General features: G+C 37.1%; 2 protein-coding genes and 1 long non-coding RNA gene across 3 annotated transcripts; 2 read left to right on the forward strand and 1 right to left on the reverse strand.

The window, feature by feature from the left end:
* Nucleotides 1-216: 216 nt before the first annotated feature.
* LOC137716790 (cytochrome P450 736A117-like) lies at nt 217-2,027 on the forward strand. The gene is made up of 2 exons (XM_068456169.2): nt 217-1,204; nt 1,288-2,027. Exons 1-2 carry the CDS (start codon nt 263-265, stop codon nt 1,897-1,899), a joined length of 1,554 nt encoding a protein of 517 aa, XP_068312270.2. The 5' UTR covers nt 217-262; the 3' UTR covers nt 1,900-2,027.
* A 2,960-nt stretch (nt 2,028-4,987) lies between these two features.
* LOC148694585 (uncharacterized) lies at nt 4,988-5,966 on the forward strand. Its single transcript, XR_015965703.1, has 2 exons — nt 4,988-5,221; nt 5,548-5,966. It is a non-coding gene; the product is annotated as an uncharacterized LOC148694585 (long non-coding RNA).
* Nucleotides 5,967-10,149: 4,183 nt separating this feature from the next.
* On the reverse strand, nt 10,150-24,292 carry LOC137718768 (phosphatidylserine decarboxylase proenzyme 3). Its single transcript, XM_068458305.2, has 21 exons — nt 23,996-24,292; nt 23,503-23,582; nt 22,922-22,946; nt 21,950-22,009; nt 21,300-21,368; nt 20,693-20,785; nt 20,563-20,613; nt 18,779-18,862; nt 18,262-18,353; nt 17,205-17,360; nt 17,009-17,093; nt 16,227-16,338; nt 15,591-15,691; nt 15,271-15,318; nt 14,431-14,577; nt 13,349-13,444; nt 13,176-13,250; nt 12,975-13,067; nt 11,578-11,664; nt 10,866-10,916; nt 10,150-10,453 (listed from the first exon to the last, which is right to left on the reverse strand). The coding sequence occupies exons 1-21, from the start codon at nt 24,185-24,187 to the stop codon at nt 10,307-10,309; spliced, it is 1,944 nt and encodes a 647-aa protein (XP_068314406.1). The 5' UTR covers nt 24,188-24,292; the 3' UTR covers nt 10,150-10,306.
* Nucleotides 24,293-26,302: the final 2,010 nt, after the last annotated feature.

Below are 26,302 nucleotides of genomic sequence, written 5' to 3' on the forward strand. Positions count from 1 at the left end.
AAACAAATGCAAAATGCATAAATAAATAATTTCGACCAGGTTTCCCGCATTTTATGGCGTCCTTGATTAAAATTGATCTGGTAATTTGTTTGTTTATTCAGTCTTTATTTCTACTAGACAGATTATTATTATTTTGTTACTTTATTCTTTTTCCTTTGATAAGTGCTGTCCAACCTCTTACGTCGAAAGCCGGAGCCCGATCGATCTTATATATATTGTCTGTAGGTTAGGGAAGACGGAGAAGAGATTAACAGAAAAGAAAATGGTGGAGCTAATGAAAATAATAACTGAAACCCTATCATGCTTATTGCAACCATTTTCCTTCAAATATTTCTTCCTAGTGGCCATTTTCCTCATCCTCATATACAAATGGTCCTTCACCTCCACCCCAAACTCATCGCCACCTTCTCCGCGAAAGCTGCCTGTCATCGGGAACCTTCACCAGCTAGGGTTGTACCCTCATCGCTCACTTGGAGCTTTAGCTCAACGCCACGGGCCTCTCATGATGCTCCATTTCGGAAGCATGCCAGTCCTGGTGGTCTCGTCGGCTGAGGCTGCCTCTGAGGTCATGAAGACCCATGACATCGCATTCTCCAGCAGACCCAAGATCACCTTCTTTAAGAAATTTCTCTACGACTTCAAAGACGTGGCATCGGCGCCTTATGGCGAGTATTGGAGGCAGATCAAGGGCATATGTGTGTTAAATCTTCTGAGCAGAAAAAAGGTTCGCTCTTTTCGCACTGTGAGAGAAGAGGAAGCTAACTCCATGATCAAAAACATCATGAAGCGATCGACGTCAACTACATCGTCAGTTTTTAATTTAAGCGAAATCTTTCTGACGCTTACTAATGATGTTATCTCTAGAATTACACTTGGGACCAAGTACAGCGATGGTGACGAAGATGGGAAGATGTTTAAGGGGCTTACCGTGGAGTTGACGGAGATAATGTCACGCATCAATATTGGTGACTACATCCCATGGCTTTCTTGGTGCTCACGTCTCAATGGTTTGGATGCTAAGCAAGACGATCTTGCTAAACGATATGATGACTTCTTAGAGACAGTTGTTCAAAAGCATATGGATGGCGATGATCATGTCAAGAACGATGACGAAAAGGATCTTGTGGACGTTTTGCTTTCACTTCAGAAAGAAAACGTGCTTCCTATTCCTCTCGATCGAGTTTGCATCAAAGCTATCACCTTGGTAATGAACATTCTCTCTTACTGCTGTATGTGTGACATAAAGCATTAAAACTTGATTTTATAGTTCAATGAATACTCTTGCAGGATATGTTTTCGGCTGGCACTGATACGACATCTACAGCCCTAGAGTGGACAATGTCTGAGCTTTTAAGGCATCCCAGAGTAATGAAAAAATTGCAGAACGAGGTACGGGGAATAGTCGGAAACAAAACAGACATAACGGAGGATGATTTAGTCGGAATGTACTACTTGAAGGCAGTGATTAAGGAGTCTCTTCGCTTACATCCTCCATTTCCGCTACTGTTGCCCAGGATGTCAATCCAAGATGTTAAAATCAACGGTTACGACATTAAGGCCAACACACAAGTTATAGTGAATGCTTGGCAGATTGGAAGAGATCCCAAGTCATACAACAACCCAGAGGAGTTCGAGCCGGAAAGGTTTTTGAGTAGTGACATAGATTATAAAGGTAAGGACTTCGAATTAATTCCGTTTGGGGCTGGCAGACGGGGTTGCCCCGGAATTCAGTTTGCTGTGGCTGTTAAAGAGATTGCTTTGGCAAATTTAGTCCACAAGTTTGAATGGGCATTGCCTGGTGGTGCAAGAGGGGAGGACCTAGACATGACCGAATCCACGGGTGCGACTGTCCATAGAAAGTATCCTCTAAAAGCAGTAGCTATTCCATATTCTTGCTGAAATATGTGTTTGTGTGCAAGTGTAAAGTATTTTGCACTCGATATCATATTGATGTAGGACAAGATATTGGTCAATTCAGACGAATAAAGATAAAGAAAATAAAATGTTTTAGATTCTGAAAAAGAAAATTTTAAGTTCAAAAATATTGGGTTAAATCGATATGGCGACAAAAAAGGTAGCAAAAATTAATATTCTGGTCTCAAAATTGGACGTATAATATGTCGTTTTGAAGGGAATCGCCAGGGCTGGTCTTGAGATTTTTGAGGCCCGGGGAAACATCCAAAAAATGTGCCTTAACTTCATATAAGAAAAGTTATTTGTTTCACACATAAGATTTCGATAAAACTATACTTAGAAAGGTACTTCAAACTCCGGGCTTACAAGTAGATAGATGATGAGTTTTGTTTCTCTTCTATCTAAACTTTTAAAGTGTTTTTATATAAATTGTGATGTGTTTTTTCTTATTTACTAACCTTGTCAATATGGGACTAAAAAAATAATCATATTTTCAAGTCTTTAATTGATATGTAAAAGTAATGAATGGGCACTAAATTAAACCTAATATTGGTAAAGGCATACATACATTAACTTCTTGAAGGTTAATGGTAGGGATACCAAATTTTTAAACCAAATTTTGTAAGCCATATGATGTCATTGTTGATGATTGGATTATTACTTAAGGACCACTCGTTAGTAATTTAAAAGAAATTAACAACCAAACAGAAAGTCATAAAAATTGAAAAGAATAAAGATGCACATAACATTTCAAACTCATGACCACTCATTAATTTAAACAACAAAAATCACTGCTTATAACTAAACTTCTTGATCATTTAACCAAGTTTTATCAATTTCTACTCTTATAAAAGAAATTCGTAAAAATTGGAAAGTGAAAAAAAAAAAAAAAAAAAAAAAAACGCACTGAGTTTCAAACCTAGGACCGCCTCATTAATTTTAGGGAGTTTTAACAAAAAGCCCACGGTACTGTTCACTTTAACGAAAAACCACATTTTTACACTAAAAAGTCAAACTTGGTACTATTCACTTTACCCTTTATTTTGTTCTTATCGTTAAAACTCAAAGTTTTCAAGCTTTTTTCATTAGTTTTCCTTTAATTTTAAACATTATAGACCACCACTTATAATTAAACTTCTTGATCACTTAACCAAATTTTATAATTTTATACTCTTATAAAAAGAAAATTATAAAAAATGAAAAATAAATAAACGCACATATAGTTAACCCAAGACCTCTATTGGAAGAAAAAGGCAAGGAATGTGCACATACAGGCAAGCTCAGTAAGGAACGTGCACAGACAGCACAGCAAGGAACGTGCAAGTGCATGTGTGCTGTCAGATTACAAGTGTGTAGGGTGTAAAGCTTTCAGTGTAGGGTGTAAAGCTTTCAGCTTTGCTTTCAGCTTTCTTTGTATTGTATAAGTATGCCTTCCATAAGGCTTTCTAAGATATGAAATACATTACAATTCAAATCAGAAAATATCAATATGGTATCAGAGCAGGAAAAATAACCTGCTTCTGCATCATCTTATCCATGTCGTAGATAGCTTCGTTGTTGAGGAGAACCGACACATCGGTGTGCTCCAAGAGGGAGTGAGTGGAAAGCACGCTGTTGTATGGCTCAACGACGGAGTTTGAGACCAGAGGAGACGGGTAGACTGTGAACCCAAGTTTCGATTTCTTTCCATAATCGACAGAGAGCCTGTCCAAGAGCAGAGAGCTGAGGCCAGAGCCAGTTCCACCTCCAACGGCGTGGAACACCAGAAAATCTTGAAGCCCCGTACAGTTATCAGCAAGCTTTCGGATTCGATCAAGGCAGAGATAAACAATCCAAGCTGCTCCTTCCATTTCCTCAAACTCTCATCATCTTTATCTTTCTCAAGCTGCTCCTCAAGTTGTGATTGAAGGTCCCGCAACCTCTTCACACTCAAATCGCGCTCGTCAAGTCGTGGACCATCCACATTCCCAGACACGCCAGGAGTCTCCGGCTCCCAGCCCAATACTCTCGGTTCGTCTCCACCCTCGTCGCCGCCATAGCCACTCTGACCTTCGGATCTGCGCTCCGTAGCCACTCTGGCCTTCGGATCTGCGCTCAGGATTTGAGGTCTCAGTTGCTGCTTGTCTGGATGTGGCTGTGTAGAGTGGTTTGGGATTTTATGATGCGTTTTGTTTGATAGCGAGTGTCGTTTTAGTGGCTGGTGGTTATGGATCTATAGGGATTTCGTTTACTGTGATGGATTTCTGAGTAAAAAAAAAAAAAAAAAAAAAAAAAAAAAAAAGGAAGAAAAATTCTTTCTTTATTCTTATAGGTCTTTATATGGCGGAAGAGAATTCTTATTCGTTTGGAGATTCCCAGATACCTTCCTCCTCAACAGTATCTGAGGTGGATGTCAATCCAAATCAAAGATTAAGCTCGGTCTTGTTAAATGAGTTTAATTACTTACCTTGGTCGAGAGCAGTGAGTCTTGCCCTAGGTGGAAGGTCCAAGCTAGGGTTCATAAATGGAAGCATCGAAGTTCCTGATGTTTCTTCACCAACTTATGAAATCTGGCTTTGCAAGGATCAGCTAGTTATGTCATGGCTCCTAAATTCCATGGAACGTAAACTAGCTGAAATATTCAGTTATTCTGAATCATCATTCAAACTATGGCAGACAGTCAAGGAAATGTATGGCAGCCAGAACAATGCTGCACGTGTGTTTCAATTGAAGAAGAACATTTCCAACATACAACAAGAAGGAAAGCCCTTTGTTCAACTTTTAGGCAGCATGAAGAGCATGTGGAATGAGCTGGAAATGTATCGGCCTCACACAACTGAGGCGTCTTTACTACTGAAAAGGGCAGAAGAAGACAAGATATTCCAAATCTTGTCAAGTCTCGATCCAGGATACGAAGACCTACGAAGCCACATACTCATGAACCCCGAACTACCTTCCTTCACCAGCGTATGTGCAACAATCCAACGTGAAGAAGTACGAAGGAAAGTCATGAACACTGGCACAAAGACCAGTGTAACTGAAGCAAGGGCTTATCTAGCCAACGAAAGAAAATACAAAGTGAAGAATCCACCACATAGAGCCAACAATGCAACTACCTCAACCTCTCATAGGTCTGATGCACTCAAGAGCTTCACTGCAAATCCAGCTGCACTCATAAATGAGTTTGCAGTGTATCTTCAAAGCAAGAAAGAAAGGATTAAGAGTGACCAAACGGTCGGCTTTGAAGATGGAAGTTCAACAGCTTTGCTAGGCAAGTTTGCTGGATTTCTGACAGAAACACAACACATGGCCCAAGATGACATGCAAGGTATCATGACTGCTTTTAAAACTGCTCTTAATGTAAATATGATGCATGATTTGTGGATTGTTGATTCGGGTGCCACAGATCATATGACCAACCATGTTTCTAAGTTTCACAAGTTTGAAAAATTTTCAAAACCGTCTCAAGTCTCAACTGCCAATGGTGAGAGTTCTAAGGTTTTAGGGAAGGGGAATATCAACTTAATATCAGACAAAATTGAGTCAGTAGCCTTATTTGTTCCTTCTTTTCCATTTCAACTTCTATCTGTGGGAAAAATCACCAATACCTTAAATTGTTTGGCCATTTTCTCTCCTCACAATGTCATTTTTCAGGATTGCCTCACCAAGAAGACGATTGGTGAAGGGTTTTACCTTGATGGCCTCTATTACATATCAAAAAACAGTCCCAGAGGATTTCAAGCCAAGTCCAGTCCATCCCAAGATAGTCAATTGTGGCATCAACGTTTAGCTCATCCTTCCCAACCTGTTTTGTCTTCCTTGTTTCCAAACTTAGGTAATGATTTAATTTCGTGTGAAACATGTCATTTGTCTAAAGCCACCAAATTGTCTTTTACCTCATCCTTATCTAAGACTAGTAAAGTTTTCGAACTAGTTCACTCAGATGTATGGGGACCAACGTTTGAATCTTTTGATGGTTATAAGTATTATGTAACTTTTGTTGATGATTTCTCTAGAGCCACATGGTTGTACCTTTTAAAGTCTAAGAGTGAAGTGATTGAAGTTTTTAAGGATTTTCACAATCTCGTTAAGAACCATTTTTCCTCTCAAATTCAAACCTTAAGATCTGACAATGGCACCGAATATATGTCCCATATTATGTCATTATATTTGAGCAATCATGGTATCATGCATCAAACAAGTTGTGTCGGCACACCTCAACAAAATGGTGTAGCTGAAAGGAAAAATCGTGACATTCTGGAAAAAACGAGAGCATTAATGTTACAAATGAACGTACCAAAGAGATTTTGGTCACAAGGAGTCATGGCGGCTGTGTACATCATCAATAGACTTCCTAGCCGAGTCTTGGGGTTTAAATCTCCACTTGAAGTCATGAAAGGAAGAAAAATCGACCTTTCCCATCTTAGAGTCTTTGGATGTGTCTGTTTTGTTCATATACAGTCACACCATCGAGATAAGTTGGACCCTAGAGCTCTCAAATGTATTTTTCTTGGTTATTCATCAACACAAAAAGGATATAAGTGCTATGATCCTCAACTAAGAAAAATAATTGTATCTAAAGATGTACGATTCCATGAAGCTAACCCTTTTTTCAGCAAATCACATGAAGCCACAAGTCAGGGGGAGTGCATCTTAGACCTAATTCCTCTACCAAGAATCTGTACTTCTACACCTCCCATTGAAGTCAATAATGAAGGTACTCATCCTGATAATTCTGTGCATGATGATGACTCGGTGCATGATGATGACAACGGCAACATAGAAAATTCTCAAGGAGTGGTTGGAAATTTGAATGAGGATGAGACAAACCTCCTAGTACCTCGACGCAATCCTCGGCGTGATAGACAACCTCCCACAAGGTTTCAAGATTTTGTCACATATAAACCGAGGCATCCAATTTCAAATTACGTGTCGTATCAAAAGGTAACTCCATCTCATGCTGCCTTTCTTAACAACATTTCAAGTCACAGTGAGCCTCAAAACTTTTATGAGGCTAATAATCAAGTTGTGTGGAAAGAAGCAATGAGAGAAGAACTCAAAGCACTAGACCAACACAAAACCTGGAGCATCACCAAACTTCCACAAGGAAAAAAGGCAGTGGGCTGTAAGTGGATCTATAAGATCAAGTTTAATTCTGATGGTTCGATTGAGAGGCATAAAGCCAGGCTGGTGGCTCGAGGATTCACTCAAACATTTGAGGTGGATTACAAGGAAACATTTGCTCCTGTTGCAAAAATGAACTCAGTAAGGGTTCTATTGTCTGTTGCCGTCAATAAAGGTTGGTCTATGTATCAAATGGACGTGAAGAACGCCTTTCTACATGGTGATCTTGAAGAAGAAGTCTATATGAGATTGCCACCAGGACACCCTCAAAGCCAAGAGCCTAATTTGGTGTGTAAGTTACATAAGTCAATTTATGGACTGAAGCAATCACCACGTGCTTGGTATGCAAAACTAAGTACCGTTCTTCATAGCATTGGGTTCAAAAGGAGTAATGCAGATTCATCATTATTTGTTCGCACAAGAGCTGCAAGCAAATTAGTTGTGTTGATATATGTGGATGACTTAATAATTACAGGTGACAATGCTGCTGAAATCACCACACTCAAACAGTCACTTCAACAACAATTTGCGGTTAAAGATCTTGGGGTGTTGAAGTATTTTCTTGGAATCGAAATGGCATCTTCTTACAAGGGACTATTTCTTAATCAACGAAAGTACGTCATGGACCTACTTAAAGATGCAAATATGAGTGATGCCAAGCCTGCACTTACCCCTCTTGATAGCAAGCTCAAGCTTGACTTGGGAGGCACGCCACTCTCGGATATCAGCTTATATCAGAGGCTTGTCGGCAAGCTGATCTACCTAACGATCACCAGACCAGACATCTCACATTCAGTAAGTATTGCCAGTCAGTTCATGCACTCTCCCACCATCGAGCATCTGAACCTTGTCAAAAGAATCTTACGTTACTTAAAAGGGTCTGTTGGTCGTGGCATCCTCATGGCAAAGAATGACAACACTCAAATCATGGGATACTGTGATGCTGATTGGGCAGGAAACGCAATCGATCGCAAGTCCACCACTGGTTATTGTACCTTTGTTGGTGGAAACTTGGTCACGTGGAAGAGCAAGAAACAAACTGTCATCGCAAGATCAAGTGCCGAAGCTGAATATCGTGCAATGGCCTCAACCGCGTGTGAGCTGATATGGCTAAAAGGACTTTTATGTGACCTAGGTGTGTTCACAGCTCAACCAATGACCTTATTCTGTGACAACCAGGCTGCCATGCACATAGCATCAAACCCCGTCTTTCACGAGAGGACAAAGCATATTGAAGTCGACTGTCATTATGTCCGTGAACAAGTACAGTCGCAGGTGATTCAGACACATTATGTAAAAAGCCTCGATCAGCTGGCTGATATATTCACCAAACCTCTGGCTTCTCATCAGTTTCAAAGACTCCTCTCCAAGCTTGGATCCATCAACCTACTGGATCCAGCTTGAGGGGGAGTATTGGAAGAAAAAGGCAAGGAATGTGCACATACAGGCAAGCTCAGTAAGGAACGTGCACAGACAGCACAGCAAGGAACGTGCAAGTGCATGTGTGCTGTCAGATTACAAGTGTGTAGGGTGTAAAGCTTTCAGTGTAGGGTGTAAAGCTTTCAGCTTTGCTTTCAGCTTTGCTTTCAGCTTTCTTTGTATTGTATAAGTATGCCTTCCATAAGGCTTTCTAAGATATGAAATACATTACAATTCAAATCAGAAAATATCAATAACCTCCTTGTCAATTTTAAACAACAAAAATCACCAATTCTAGTTAAACTTCTTGGTGCATATGTGTGTCACATCTTCTGAGCAGCAAAAGGGTTCGCTCTTTTCGTGCTGTTAGAGAAGAGGAAGTCAAATCCGTGATCGACAATATCATGAAGCAATGGACGCCAACTAAGTCGTCAGTTTCTAATTTAAGCGAAATCCTTCTGACGCTTACTAATGATGTTATCTCTAGAGTTGCTCTCGGGACCAAGTACCGCGATGGTGACAAAGATGGGAAGATTTTTAAGGGGCTTACCGAGGAGTTGACGGAGATAATGTCACGCATCAATATTGGTGACTGTATCCCAGGGCTTTCTTGGTTCTCACGTACGTCTCAATGGTTTGGATGCTAAACAAGATGATCCCGCTAAACGATTTGATGACTTCTTAGAGACAGTTGTTCAAGAGAATATGGATGGCGATGGTCATGCCAAGAACAAGGACGAAAGGATCTTGTCGACGTTTTGCTTTCCCTTCAAAAGGAAAACATGCTTGCTGTTCCTGTCGATCAAGTTTGTATCAAAGCTATTACCTTGGTAATGAACATTCCCTCTACTGCTGGGCGTCTGTGACATAAACCTCTAAAAACTGATTTTATGGATGAAAATTATTTGAACTATTTCTACCAAATGATAACGACTAAGCAATGCAGTATATGTTTAGGATTTAATAAAATTAAGTTAATGATACTCTGCAGGATATGTTTGTGGCTGGCGCTGATAGGATATCTACAGCCCTTGAGTGATGAAAAAAACGAAAACTAATGAAAATAGTTTGAAAACTTTGAGTTTTAACGATAAGGACAAAATAAAGGGTCAAGTGAATAGTACCAGGTTTGACTTTTTAGTGTAAAAATGTGGTTTTTCGTTAAAGTGAACAGTACCATAGGCTTTTCGTTAAAACTCCCATGAAAAAATTGCAGAACGAGATACGGGGAATAGTCGGCAACAAAACAGACGTGACAGAGGATGATTTAGTCGGAATGCACTACTTGAAGGCGGTGATTAAGGAGACTCTTTGCTTACATCCTCCAGCTCCGCTACTGTTGCCCAGGATGTCAAGCCAAGATGTTAATATAAGTGGTAACGACATCAAGGCCAACACACAAGTTATTGTGAATGCATGGCAGATTGGAAGAGATTCCAAGTCATACAACAACCCAGAGGAATACGAGCCCAAAAGGTTCTTGAGTAGTGACATAGATTATAAGGGGACTCGCTATGAATTGATTCCGTTCAGAGCTGGCAGACGGGGTTGCTCCGGAATTCAGTTTGCCGTGGCTGTTAAAGAGATTGCCTTGGCAAATTTAACTACGATTTGGTTTGGTTTAGTAACCCTCGCAATGGTTTACAACTTGCATTCATATGCTTTCATTTTCGTTGAGTATCAATTTGTATTCACAAAAATAAGCAACTCGAATTGATAAGATACACAGCTTTATTACGATGAATCGAATTCACATCAACCAGTTCCTGAACACCATCCTTATTACAAGACTACAAATACCGGTCGAGTACGCTGAAATCCTAGTCCAGCACCATGAATATGGAAACATAGCATACAAGAATTAGCCCTCTCAATCTTGCAGCACACATTTTTCCAAGTTCGGCAACCCAGTCTTGGCTTGTTTCTTGGACACGCCTAACTTCATCCCAACCGAAACCAACGTCTCCAGTGATCTCGCACTGTTTGCTAGGAGGTCCTCGTCTATCTCAATGGCATCCTGCATATGGTTAACATCCCACAAAATAAGCCAGATGGAAATAATCATTTCTAGCAGTTAAAAGTCCGATATACGCTTGCATGACACCATAAATCATAAACAGCAAACTTACGACGATTTACCACCTAAATTTTAGATTAGGAGAGTTTCTGTTCCGCACTAGAAAATACCCATCTCACCCGCATACCTACCTATACATCTACCCGGAAAATTTTCAAAAACCAAAATCAATTTCTCTGAACTCTTCGCACAATCCCAAAACTACTCCCCATCTGTGTCAAAGACTCAAAAGCAACCGAAACAAGAAGAAAAGCTAGGCATGTCAATTATCTGAAAATAGGCCAAAACAGAAGAATGGTGATGCGACAATGTTTATATCCGCATCCAACACCTTTTCAATCATTATACCAACCTTTTCGAAAACGCAAATTACAGTGCTTCCACCAAATGAGAAATAGCCAAACTGCAAATTGAATGAACATAAATGTCAATAAGAAACAAAGACACTGTACATCAGCACATTATCAGTGTACAGTAGTATGTGTGAAGTACAATCATATACATGTATCAAATAGAGTTAAACGGTAGCTATATTCTCTCAACCATTACCCGATTCTAACATTGGTCCAACATTTTTGAATTCCATAGTCATCCAACAGTTTTTATTTTTATTGGCGATTTGAACATAGGGACCTTGCGTGCAGAGGTAAACGCTCTAAACCACTACAAGTTCCTTCCATAGTCATCCAACATTAAATTGTCACTTTGGTCCTTCTGTCAGTGTTTTTTCTTTGCGTCAAAACTTAGGGTTACAAATATCCACTCATGTTATATACATTCTCTAACCTCTCACCTCTCATTTTCTTCTCCCGTTTGAAGTTGTAAACCACTTTTTCATCTCAAATTGAAGTTAATCTCCAATTTTGGGGAAATAGGAGAAGGAATGCGGATGGTGATAGGCTGGGCAAGTATATATGAAGCAAGTAGACATTTTTGAACCCTTGAAATTACAGAAAAACTAACAGGCTGTGACGGAAGAATCAGGTAAGTTTTCAAGGACTATAGTTAACATCTACTCCAAAGTCTAAATTAAAAGAAAAAAAATTCAAAAATTGAATCTTAACCTCTTCTCCTTTTTTAATATGGTCCCCCTCCTTCTTTGAAAAGGTAACGCTGCCAACCATAGTCGCACCAATTGCAACAAAAGCCACCTGCAGAAAAAAAAAAATGATGATCAAAACAATTACACTACTGCTATTGGCACTCCAATAGTAAGTACAGAAAACTTATTAAACATCCATATTGTAACGCAAAAAGATACAACCGTTAATATTACTGAGTCACTAATAATAGTAATACTCAAGAAAAATACATCTCTTCTTAATCAGGAAAGCAAAAAAGCGCTGATTTTGTCCAATACAAATGAACACACTTCACTGTGACAGGAAATAAATATTTAAATTATAATAGCACAGCCCAATTTCCAAGTGAAATTGGCCATTGAAGAAACAAGTCTGAATGCTTCTACTTTTCTAGAATTCAAACAGCATTGCAACACTAGGTAGTCAGATATTTTTAGTAGATGTTAGCTAGAGGTTGAGAATGTCAATGTCAGTGAAAGACTTAGTAGTCAGATTTTACAGAAAATATTGGTAGTAATGAAAAAATTCAAGAGACAGAAAAACTTAAAAAGATGAAAATCTTGAACGAACCCTTTAGAAAATGCTAAACCAATTCATAATCCATCAATTATACATGTAAAAATCTTTAAAATGGAATCCCAAAGATACAATATGGCATTGAATCTTAACTATCATTGTGAAAGCAATTTTTGGAATTAAATGCTATCTTTGATAATACTTATTTAAGCTTAACCTACTCTAAGTAATATTTGTAAGCTAACAATTTGATGGACTCACATCTTCAGTAAGGCCAACACTTTTGTGGATCCACATTTTAATTAAGCTATATATAGTCCAACCCAAGCCACATTTTATGGGCGAATTTTTGCCGAGTAAATTGAAAATTGTCTCCTGGATCTATAGTCCAAAAATTGCTCTCTCCAGCTGGTTCACAAGAAAGTGGTTGCTTTCGCATTGTCCCTTGTTTTCCATTTTTTTTTTATTTTTTATCTGTGAACTACTTTCTAAACATGGCGTGCACCACACACCCACATGATGAATCCGGCGTAACGCACCCTGCTTATTTAAACAGCTCGAAAATCTTCCTAGATACAATACATTCCACCATGTGGAAAAATTGGAATTTTCAGATTTCCACCAAGACTGGCAACAGGATGCAATGGTCCACCTTCCATCTATGTTTGTGTCATCACTGCCGAAAAACATTGACTGATATTTCAAAGTTTCGGTCAAAGTTTTTCATCCTAAGGCACCAATATAACTCATTTTTATAAGCAGAATAGACTGAGCATGTATCACTACTTAATGTCCAAGAGAACACTTATGTGAGCTGAAATGAAATTGACGTTTTGGAAATATAAATGATTGTAGAAACAAACCTTTCCAAATTCTGCAGTTGATATAATTGATACTACTCGCTTATTCTCGGTGAATACATTACAATACTTGCTATTGACAGCTATGGGGTTAACCTGAAAAAGGAAAAAGGAAAAACATAAGGGAAAAGGAAAAAGGAAATCTGTAGAAAATACGAATCAAGGATTTCCAACATGTCATATCTATCATCTACAATCACATACTGTATATAAGCATCCAGGTATATTTACAATCTTCTGAATAGTTCCAGAAACGGGAAAATGGAAGCGATGATAATCCTGAAACCATAAGAGACGATTAATATCAAAATATAAATCAGATAATGCAAAGTTAAATTTCATAGTACACGGCAATCAAAGCACATTATAACAAATACCTGCGGTGCCAGACGAAATATTACCAATGATCCATCAATAAAACCACTGGAACATTGATCCTTCCCCAAAAGCCCAAGAATTGAAAATTTTCGACCCTAAAAATATTTTAAAAAAAACCAAGAACATAGAATCAGAAATATAAAAAGAACAACATTAAGAAGCCTAAGAAGTGGATTACAGCTCCAAATATAGAAGAAATATTACCCAACAGACCTATTAATTTTAACACATTTGCTATACTCTTTGTAGTTCTATTATTTGTTAGCAATAAAGTTGACTCGTCCCCAAATAAAACAAAATAATATCTACAAATCTTGACAAACAATTCGACTTCCATTAGCATTTCCTTCCTAAAGGATTCCAATCTTCTGGGATACTCTAAGGGGAATATAATTATCGTTTTCGCATCAATCGTAATTCCAAAGACCTAGCCTCTCAAATTTCAACTTTCTTGCTTTCTGAAGAGATGTCAATACAGAGGCTACACCAGAATCGTTGTAACCTTCAAGATTAGTTAATGTAAGTTATTTTCAGAGGTTAGATGAGAATTCTAACCTACGTAAGATTTGTGCTCCCACAAATTGATGCTTTCATCAAGTGACAAGTTCAATACTGTACTCAAACACTTAATGACCAGACTGGACAAAACACAACAATCAATTTGAACAACTTGAGGTGATGGTTTCAGTGCATGATACAGTAACATCTTGGGTACTCAAACAGTCAATACTTGGGTACTCTAACAGTATGAATACATGAATAATCATTATTTTAACCAATTGAAGGCAAAGTGGCAGAACAAAGATATATGACTAGAATCTATATCTTTATTGCATAATTTGCGTTGGTATATTAATATTTCTAGACAAGCTCCTTATAATCTTATGTCTCTGAGAAGGTAGTGAATAAGGGTCGAGTTGAATAAGTGTTCACATTTATCATTTAACTTCCATCTTTCGTGCTTTCAAATTAATTAATTATGCAATTCAATCCCCGGAACTAAGAAGAGACAAGCACCAACAAATCTTGAGAAAATAATGAAGTCATCAACAAGAATTCAAGTAAAAATGATAAAAATAACCTTAATCCAAAATCTCAGACTTTCATCAACAGATTTAAATGCCATAAGACGGCTATCCGCAGCACATACGGCAACATCATCTCGATCCATACGGGCAATTGGTCTTGCTCCAGGCTTTAACTCTCTCACAAAAAATTCGTTAAATGTCTACATGCCAAAATTCAGAAATTAGGGATGTTTATCATCTTGACAATGTAAAGGAAAATGTCAAATGTCAAACGTTCCAGCAAAAGCAAGAATATTTCACACGCAAAAGAAACTAAACTAGATCAAACAGCCAATCTGTTAAAGAGAAAGTAAAATACATAAAAATTACAAAGTACAAAAACTTCAGCCTTTGAGTCCAGGATTTATAAAAACAACAGAGGACACCCAACAGACCAGCATTTACCTGCACGCCAACTGGCGAAACTAGCAGGGTGAAGAAAGGCCATTCATGGGGAACTGGGAACACTAAAGTAGACTCGAAACAGGGTACGTTATTTTTTCACTGACTCTGCACATATAAAGGTAGGAAAGCACATGCATGTGGGGAACTGAATATGCAGAAATAAAACATAAGGTAATTTATAAAGTACGAAATAGTAATGAAAAAGAGGTTGCAAATCAACTAATATGTAAGAGTTATTCATATAGGCATCCTGTTGCCTTGTGTTAGGGCTGCTAACGCATCTTTATGCAACTTCAGCTTAGCGGAAAAACATGAACACCCCCTTGATACATTTGGTCAAACATATTAAATCAAAGTGAAGAATGCATCAATTAGCCAAACAAGAATGAACTGTTTTAATACATAGGTAAACATGATCAATTTTATCCAACTCCAAAGCCCCAGCCTACCTTAAAATGTTCCAGAGGGTGCTTAACATCAGCCAAATTGATTTGATCCTACAAAATAGTTAAACTTCATCAAATGGATGTCGCTTCAGCTTAGCGTGAATGTACAATAACATTATTCGAACTTGAGCATTACTGATAAAAAACAGTTCAAAAGGAAAGAACATCTGGTCAAATAAAGAGCTTAATTTTGGGTTTCCAGAGATGAGAATGTTGTAGCTACTGCATCACACACACAACCCAGTCTTTTCCATGTATTGCAGCATATTCAAAAAAGCTCATAACAGATTAATAAGAATGTTATTCTAACAAAAGTGTCATGCCTTAAAAAATTCGACGAATTTTGGTATATCTTTAGCAGATTCAACTGAGTTCATTTTCCTCCCTTGCTTTTCAGAGATGCTCTGCAGGAGCTCCTTTGCCCCTGCATTAAATTGGTGAACCATATTAATAAAAACAAGGTTAATAAAAAGCGACCAAAGAATTCAGAGAAACTAGAACCTGCTTCTAGCTAGCAAAAGAACTCTAAAAATTAGGAACTATTATTATTATTATTCGGATAGGCAATTGACAGTCAGTTCAAAGCCACAAGTCTCCTCTGAAAGTAGATTTAGAGTGGGTAGATTTAATGATAGAGTTCGTAGCTACAAGTTACAACCAAACCTGTCCCCACGGCCATGTGTAAAGACCATGAGCAAACTGAAACTATAGTTGTTAATATAAGATTATTGAACTTAAATCGAAAGCACTTAAAAAACAAATTGCACTTATTAGAGGATAAGGAAGGTGACATTGTTGATAGAAAAGATGGAAGGTAAATAAGGTCAATGGTCATAAGCAATTTATTGAGTAATACAAGATGTCAATTGAGATAAGAGGAAGGTGCTCGTGAATCACAACACATGCTCTGCATCTTCGTTAGATTCAACATGTCTTTACATTTTCAAATTAATTCAGACCTGTATCCAAAAGGCCAAGCCCTAGTTTTGACTGGTAAATAGCTCTCATAGACAAAACAATCTTTTCATCTATCAGTTCTTCCACAAGTCTCTTTGTCCTCCGATCAAATACCTGAAGCAATAAACTGTTAATTGAAAAATAAAGTACGAAAGAATTACATTTTGGAACATAGCAGATTGATTCACATCTACAATGCTTCAATGGCATGCTAGAGGAGAAAAATGAACAAATTTACCAGGTTAACAACCACTATGATGCATACCAGTTAAGCTCTCTGGTAATATGATCAATGTTTTATTATATCATGCAACTGGTTTTGGGTTGGATGCTCTAATTATTTTAACTTGCCAACACGGGAAGTGATCCATATAATTAAAAAACAATAGCAAACACAGCATTAACATTCAACACCTCACCACTAGAGGTACCATTCTTGTGGTACTGTTATAATCTTATGAAAACATTTCATAATCGTACATGAGTTCATTCAACTCATGCAAATTATAAGGTTTGAACATGACCTTCTCTTGTAACTTGTGCATCATTTAAACTTTCAATTTGTCGTTATGGTTAAAACAGTCTACAAAACATACAACATCAAGGGAAGGGCAGGGCAGGGCAGATATACAATGCAAGGGAGAAAGTCTGAACGGTGTCGCAACTAAAAACCACAAGCCTGAATACCATTATGGAATGGGATTCACATTTAAAACGAACAAAACAATAAATATCTATCTAACCTTTAGCAGATCTAAAAATAAGCTAAACCAAGAAAGTATACCACAATATGAGCAGCACTCGATCCAGAGTTTAAACCAATGTCATAAGATGAAACATGGGCCCATTCACTGAGTTTAAACATCCACCTACAGATATGTATGACCTTAGTATACCAAGTATAGCACAGATTGATATATCCACTCAACTGAAATGAATCACCAACAATAAGAAGCCTGTTAATATGACAAGATTATTACCCATAAGAAGCCTGTTTATCAGTCAAAAAACCTCCAGTCATGACCTGTTTTCCAGTCCCCTCATCGAAACATAGGGTCAAATGGATCATGTAGTTCAGCTTATCAGAGACTTTAAGAGTCTCACCACAAACAGGACAGCAATTCATTAGTGGTTCCCTGAAAAGCAAAATAGTTTTATTCATCTTCTCAAGAATGAGAACTAAAGGGAAATTCTACATTCAAACAAGTTGCATTTACATTAAACTGAAAATCATGGTATAAAATAAATAAAATGAAAACTCAGGTCTGGCATAAAAAAGGGTCATAGTAAGAAAGAACCTAAATTGTAAGAATTATAAAACTGTTTCCAAAGTATATAATCGATGGGCCGAACTAGTTTTGGAGCAGTTAGCCATAATTTTTCTCACAAGCCCAACAAGAATGTGCTGACCAATGGTCTCAAGTCGTATTCGTGATAAACATAATAGCAATTGAAGTTAGCAACAAAACAAGTAAGGCTCTTTTTCTTTGAACGGAGAATAGTTTCCTAAGCTGGAAATTCTTTCAATCTTTTAATTAATCTAAGTTTGTGTCAACAGAAATTACCCTTATGAGCTAACCTTTTCCAAGACATGAGCAAAGCCTCTAGTTTTGTCAAATAATTCTTCTTCCTAGATCTAATGTTGAGTTGAAGCCATTCCAAACAGAAGTACGCATAATTTTTTTTAAATGTAAGGAAAACTAAGAAGTATTTTTCTAAAACCTATCAAACAATTCAATAAACTTTTCTAAGGGAATTTTCTCCAAAACTTAAAAACAGTATAAAACCTACAGATTTTTTATTCTCGTCTGAAAACATAAAACAACTATGAGTATGACATATAACCCCAAATGGACATATGTTTACAGCTATGGAAGCTGAAAAATAATAAAATTCACATTTTCAACACTGCATAGGCTTAGAGATATTTTTTTGTCTTGTTTTGAGGTGTGATTATATGCAAAGAGATCAAAATAGTAACATATACAGTGGCAATTCATGGTTCAAAACTCTTCTAACTTCTACTTGTATCATTACTTTTCCTGTTGAATGGCAAGAAGGGCAGCCAATTCATCCATGCTAACAACACCATCCCCGTTCTTGTCAGCAGCTTTAAAAATCTCCTCTTTCTAGTAAGGAAGGAAGACATTTCTGAGACAATTGAACCAAAGGAAAAGAAAAGGACAGACAGGCCTTAAAATGTATCACAAAGTAACAAAGACATCTGAAATTGGAGGCCAAATGTATAGTTGTGGATGTTAGTTTCATGTACTGAGAACCAATTTTTAAGCACACACCAAAAGGCACTTAGACTTAGGAGCTAGGCTCAGATGAGCCATGACCTGTGAACAAATTAAAAATGTGTATTGAGTGTGTTACAGTGAGCTTGAAATGAACTCAATTGGATTAAAAATGGTTATATACGTGTTTGTTTAGCTGAATACAAATTACATCATCCATGCAAACTCCATAAGGTCCATGAGTAGAGATCTCAAACAAATTTTGAAAATAGAAATATAGATACAAAGATATAAATAAATACGTAAGTCCAAACCTTGTTAGCTGCCACTTGATTCCCGAAAGCATTAATTAAATCAGAAAATTCAGAGAAAGAAAGATTTCCATCTTCATTATAGTCCTGTGAACAGTACAATATCTCAGAATCTTCAGCTTTACGCCATAAGAATACAAGGCATCAATATGACATATGACAAGATCATATTTCAATTACCAAGGGCAATAAAAGCTTAAAAATCAATAGAAAAAAAAAATGGATTCATTATAAAAAGAAACAACATAAATTAGACTGCCCAACAACAGAAAAACAGACTAAACATCCTACCATTTCATGAATGAAATCCAAACTACAGCAGCCCTTATATCATATATATACCCACATAAACTGGCTCGTTTTATGACGTTTCTGTTTTATTGCCTTTTATGTTTTTATATTCCAATTAAAGAGTTGAGATGGATTATCAAAATTGGGGGAAAAATCGGAGAAAATAGATGTTGAGAATATAAAGTTTTGCATCTGAAATTCCAAGTGTTGCTTGATAATATATAAGATCACTCCACCCATTACAAGTTTTAGGTTGGATGGCAGTCACTTATACGAGTGTGAGGCCTAGTTCAACAAATGTACTCCGTATGCTCAGTTTGGCCATGCCTCTCTGTCACTTGATGGACTAAATTTATAGAAAGATAATACAGACAATGGTAAAGTATACAACAGAACTTAAATACAACAAAAACTAAAACCCATCTAAAATCTCTCTACCTCACCTCTCTCATCTTTGGTATTTATTTCCTCTACCTCTCTGAGTCATTAATTGAAAAAACAAATAATACATATTATCAAACAGGCCCAAATATTCTCCTCTTGAACTTCCAAAAGAAAGATGAACGTCATTCATGTGGCCATATGCATGGGTTGTAAACAATAGATGTTTGAAAAGAATTGGAAAAACATGATATTCTTTGGCCAAAACTGAGAATAATATGAGGATCCAAAAGGACTTTCCATGAGAAACTATTGAAGCCAAAATTGAATGTTGCAAGAAATTTGGCCTTTTAAATGATGGATCAGCTTGATATACAAACATTATGATCCTCAATTAATATAGTGAAAACAGACATGCAAGAAAATAGACTCAAGAAACCAAATATTTCCATTCAGGCTAGGAAATAATATCAAACAATGTAACAAACTTGAAATACATGATTAATTCTACTGACTCTCACCCAACATCCAACAAGAAAGGCCCGTCTCTAAAATCATGAGAAATAAAGCCCCACAAAAATGATAACCCTTTCCCATTAGAAGTCCACTGCTTCTCCATTAGTAACCCCGAATTAAATATCTGTTATTCCCTTCTATTTTTTCTTTTACATGTTATTCCTTTCCTTTCAATAGCAAAAGCATTACTTTCTCATGAGCAATAAACCAACCTTGTCATTGCATCTTTGAGCTTCTTTTAACTTTTTGAACTATGGGTCGTTAATGAGGTGGTTGAAGTAATATTTACACGAAATTACCAGTGAATCAGGTTTCTCTTCCATGTAACCTTAGAGTGCACTTTTCGAATCAAGGAAAGAAGATAAGAAAAACAGTTTTAATGTCACTAAAGTTTCTGCATAATTAGAACTTCAGCCCAAGGTGATGCAGTGCAGTAGAAACTATATCTTAACTACATGCAATGACATAGTGGACAAGAAGTAGAATATAGCAGAACAGTTAAGATCAACATAGATGTGTCAATGTGAAGATCAAATGATGTTAATAAAACATTTAAGAACATTTTCTAATATATGAGTACATATGCAATTGGAACATACCACTATAGATAAGATTCGCCTTGCAAAACTCTTTTCTGTTTCAATAGGGTCCTGTCAAATTTTCCAGCAAAGTGTTATTACTCCTAAATAGATTGACTAATCAAAGAAACTAGATTTATACATGGCACACCTCAACAGAGCATGAAACACAAATTTTTCCGACAATTTTGTCTGATGTTGATGGATCTAACAAGTCCAACGTCTCAGAATTGGAATCTGAATCCTGCAACAACAACAACATTTTATGCTCAGCGGAGGGAGGGAGAGAGAGAGGTAGTCTGGTACAGACGAGAGAAAGAGAGAGAGAGAGAGAGAGTATGAGAATCAGTTGGAAAGCTAATTAATTCCATTTTCAAAGCTCAGTCATAAATAACGAATGTACAGCGGAGAAAATATGATGTAGACTTAAGCAAGCTCAAGGAAACTTGTAAACAAAAGACACTTGGAAACGGATTTGTATCCGATATAATGTTTCTCAGAAGTCTACAATGCATGTCAGATTTGTACAACTGCCATTAACTTCCATTAGTTATCGAAATCTGGTGCTTTGGGGTTAAATTGCAAAAAATGTAACTGTTATGGGATTTACCTATCTGCAGAATACTTACTTCATTATTCCATGTAATAAAACAATTGTAAGAAATAAAACCATAAGAAGTTAATCGTGGAAATGAGAGAGAGAGAGAGAGAGAGAGAGAGAGAGAGAGAGAGTTATTTCAACAAAGAAGGCAGCTCACCCTGGTTAGAAATTCAAGTAGATCAATCTCACAATATCCTACCAGATTGTTTCTGGACATTTTATTCGTCTGCATTACATAATAACTTGAATAAGTGAAAAATATACACAAATTGTAATAGAGCAAGAAAAAACACCATGGCATTCTGCAGGAAATAATCATGGCACGCCTTATGAAAACACAGACATGTACACAAACCAAATTCTCAAAATGGTATTAGCAGCGGAAATGTTCTCCTTTGTGACCGAAGGGTCACGGGTTCATCATGGAAACAGCCTCTTTGCAAAACCTCGCAAAATGGGGAACCTTATTGGCTTGGGGTCGCCCTTTAGTGATGGATGTATTAGCAGCAGTAAAATGAATTTGGTTCAGCTTTAGTTACTTGTAAAGTAGTCCTAGTTGAGAGGTCTTAGCCAGTTTTGCTAGTTGGTGGATTTCTTATCCACTTGTTGTAATTCCTTCTGTTGTTTTAATAAAATTCTATTGTTTCTTCTTAAAAAAAAAGGTGAAAAAGCATTCCAAATTCTATGACACAGTGCAGTCCCAGATACCAAAGCCATATCTGTCCTTGCCACATGATACCAAACTTACCAAGGAAGAAATTGTGTGTTTCAGGACACTTAAGGTAAATAGATAAACTTACTGCATACCTCGAAAATGGAGATCCTTGCAACATGAGGCCCATTTTTTTCCAAAAGAAGTTTCTTTTCCTGAAAATCAAAGGGGTTTCAGAGGTTTATTTTCAGCTCAAGAGCTCATACCAAGAAACAAAGACTACTTAATAATAACAAGGGTGTCAGGCCTATCATAAAAAATATCATTCAAAAATCAATCTGAACATCTTGTACATCACAAATTAAACAATAAAAAATATATGGAGATCTGAGAACCAAGGAGACAAAATGCAGGGAGAATCTAAAACTGTATGTAGTTTTTTTATTTTTAAATCGGAAACAGGACATATATATATGATTTTCCCTATTAAGAATAATTGGAAACTGTACAAAAATAGAAAGGAGATCCAGCAAAAGAAAACAAAAATAAAAATACGAAATAATTCTCAAGCATGCAGGTAAAACATACCATAGGTGCCAAAAGAACTGTTGTTCCATGTTTAGAATTAACAGGAAGAAGGGGCGCGCAATAGACACCATGTTTCAATTCAACTGTTGCTATAGTAATTAACAGCAATGACATTTGTTCCTAAACCATGAATGAGGCTCTATAAAATCCTACAAAAGATATACAAACCGTCCTGGAGAGAGCAATGTTTGTGTAAAAAACAACTATATAAGACAAAGGCTGCTGTGTGTAGCTGTATTTGTAGCAAGACTTTTAGTTTAAATCTCGTAAGTGTAAAGATGTCCCAATAGCTTTACTAGAGTAAAGATAAACAGCCTTCAGTGAACAACAATCAAAAACACAATCATCTTGTATCCATAAACACTCCATCAAAAAGGAAAGTTAGACAAAACCGGTATAACAACCATCACCTAAGCAATGAGCATGCCTTTTTTTCACAGACACTAAGTCAACATATTAAGAATTTAAGATTAAGAAAAAAAATCAAAGCACGTGTGTTTTTCCGTAATAAGATACTGTATTGGGTTTCGGGTACTTACAGAGTTCCAGACGGGCTTGTCTGTTCTGCAACACCAACACCAGTAAAACAAATTAATACTCAAAGTTCAGAACTAAGCCGAAACGTTATTGAAGAACAATATAACAATGTAACATTATAGAGAAATGAATGCTCCGCAACCAGAAGCTGTCTTGTACTTGTTTGTTTCCTTCCTTTTTTTAATGACTTTCCATGTTGGAGTTTTTATCTATGTACTGTTACAATGCATGTACACAATGGTATTCCCTCGTATCCCTGTGTCATATCGTATTCCCTAGTGGTCGTACAGCAATTTTTTTCTTGTTAATTTGACGCATCCCCATATCGTGTCGTATCCTTGTATCCAATGTCCGTGACCATACATCTACTACTGCTGTTTTGGTTGTTTTAAGAAAATAAAATATATGTGGGCACTAAACTCGTGTTCAAATTCCCCTCTCCACAGTTTAGATGAATCTAGTTCAATAACCCTCCCGCTAATAAATATATATACATATATATATATATATATAAAGTAATTTGAAATACACAAGTAAATAAAATAAAAGGAAAAAACAGAGAAGTTGGAGATGGGATTATTACTGAGGGGAGATGTTGGTACGGAAGGTTTGCTCCCCAAAAGAGAGACAGGCAAGCCACTTGTCCTTGAACTTCATTTCAGCCTGCGCAAGAAACACAGATAATTAAGCAGCCCAGATCAATGTTAATCCAATTTTAATCAATGTTAATAGACGAAGAAGAAGAGAAGGAGGAGGAAACATCAAATATTTCCACGGAAATATCCATAAAAAAATCAGAGAAAAATATGGAAATGGATTGAAGTCTAAACTTCACGGAAACTTTTCAGTTTAAGCTAAAATCGACAGGTATCGTCAATATTTCTGTCACATCTGTTAATTCGTTCAAACTAATGTTTGACAATGGCTAAAGTTTCATTTTAAATTTCCTTCATTTTCATGAAAAGCGACCGATATCAATATCTGCCGATATTTTTACAAATTTGGATATCCATATTTCAACATATACCGATATTTTAAACACTGCATATATACTATAGATATAGATATGTATATACCTGAACGAGGGTTAGCAGAGCAATTCCAGCGAAATCGCCGGCATCATCAAGGCGTTTGTGATGAGACGACGACTTTGCACGACTGTGAAGGTGAAGTCGCTGCTTCAGCCGAGACGGACGCGATCCCCTCGCAGACTTCTCCGACCCGGCAAGGCTGCTCTCACTCTCTTCTTTCGAGCTTCCATGCCCCATTCTCTCTCTCTCCCCCCTCTTTCTCTCTCTAAATTTTGGGTTCTGGTATAACAAGTGACCGACGTAAAGAAGGTCAAATTGCGATAGTGATATAATAAGTGACCGCGAGCAAAACTTTCTTTTGTAATTGGAAGGATTTGGATCCTCTCCGGACCCCTCCCTGATCCGGAATCAAGGCACAACAACCGTCATCAAAGATCGTACGATCATAATTAAATTTTTTTATATTTTTAAAAGTAAAGCAATCTTGTTTGCGTAAAAAACATTTAATTGTGGTCGTACGATCTTTGATGAACCATCATTGTGCCTTGATTCCCGGATCCCCTTCCCGGGGATCCCGAAGATCAAGACACAAGGACCGTTATTTAAAGATCGTGCGACCATAATTAAATGTTTTTTATATTTTTAAAAGTAAAGCAATCTCGTTTGTGTAAAAAATATTTAATTATGATCGCACGATATTTGATGAACGATCATTGTATCTTGATCTTCGGATCCCACAAAGGGAGGGAGAGGATCCAAATCCGAAATGGGAATATCTTCTGATTAGTCTTTTCTTTTGAACTTTTCCAAGTGGGCCCCATCTCCACTCAAGGGTAATAAGCCACTTGCCCACTTTGAATCGGTTCTAAATCTATCCACTTGCCCGCGAGCAAAAGTTTCTTTTGCAATTGGAATATCCTTTCTGCGCCTTCCACTTTTCTAAATGGGCCCAATCTCCACTCTTTATAAAGCCACTTGCCCACTTTGAATCAGTGCTAAATTTAGCCGCGAGTAAACTGCATATTGAAGGCCATCAAGCCTTTCGTTCTCTCGCTTAGAGATTTTTTTGGTGTGTTTTGAATACGGGTAAATATTAAAAATATGTGTCATTATACAAGCGGATAAATACTTAAAAGAAATCTTCATTCTACTTGTATAACAACATATGACGTCCATCACGTATTCCAAGCACATTAAAAAATTTATTTCTCTTGCAGGCTCCAACATACGCATTAGGGGGCACGGGCCGGGCCGGGTCGGGCCTAATTTTGAAGGAACCGGACCTTATCCTTTTTAAACAGTAATAGAGCGGAATGGGCCAGGTAGAAGGATTTTAAGTTTTTAAACCGGACCTAACTCAGTCTGTTTGAAATGGACTGATTCGAGATGGGTCCACGGGTCCAACTCTTCTTTTTTTTGTAATTTTTAAATTGCACTGCACGACAGCACTGCAGCAACACAAACATGTTTTAGAAAATTACAAGACCTGTTTCACATGCATCTGCACACAGGAGCTGTTTTTAAAATTTGAGGGTGCACTGCACATCAATTCATATATATTCTTACACACACACACACATATTCTTCTATGTATAATATATATATATATATATATATATATATATGTATATATATAATATAATATACTCATACATGATACATCTTATATAAAGCTTTGAATGTAAACTCATCTCTGAAGAACATCATATAGAAATTCAATTTACAAACTCATCGATTACAGTAATCTAAAAACAAAATAATATTTTTAAAAATCCATGTACATATCAACTATCCCATTAAGTTTAATGCGATCAAGCTTTATTAAATGGAGAAAATCAACTAATTATTAAAACTGAGCAACACAAAATATATAAGAAAGCAAAGATAATTAATTAAAATAAAATAAAATAAAAGAATTGAAGAAAGAACATTCACGCAAACATAATTCTACCAGATTCCTCCTCAAGGAGCCACCGCTCCAATTTGGTCTCAGCAGCCAACTCAATTGGAGAAGCACTATCAGGCAATATTTAGCCTAGAAATTTAAAAGAATAAATTGTAAACACCAAATTGAGAACCCATGACAGAATCTACAAATCCTAAAAAAAACCCTAAATCCCTAAACCAGAAATTCATATAAATAAAAAACCCTAATTCATAATTTCCTAAATGTTAGCAGGATGATGGTTGCTATCAGTGTTCTCGATGGCGGTGATGTGTTGTTGGTGGTCGCAACGGCGGTGATGTCGTCGAGGAGGAGAGAAGGATGGTGTCGTCGTGGTTTTGGGACCTAGGTTCTCTGGAATGTCATCCAGGATGAGAGATAGGTGCATGGTGCCGTCGTGGTGGTCG

Source organism: Pyrus communis, chromosome 8 (genome assembly GCF_041283825.1).
Source record: "Pyrus communis isolate YQ-2024b chromosome 8, ASM4128382v1, whole genome shotgun sequence".
NCBI classification, from domain to species: domain Eukaryota; kingdom Viridiplantae; phylum Streptophyta; class Magnoliopsida; order Rosales; family Rosaceae; genus Pyrus; species Pyrus communis.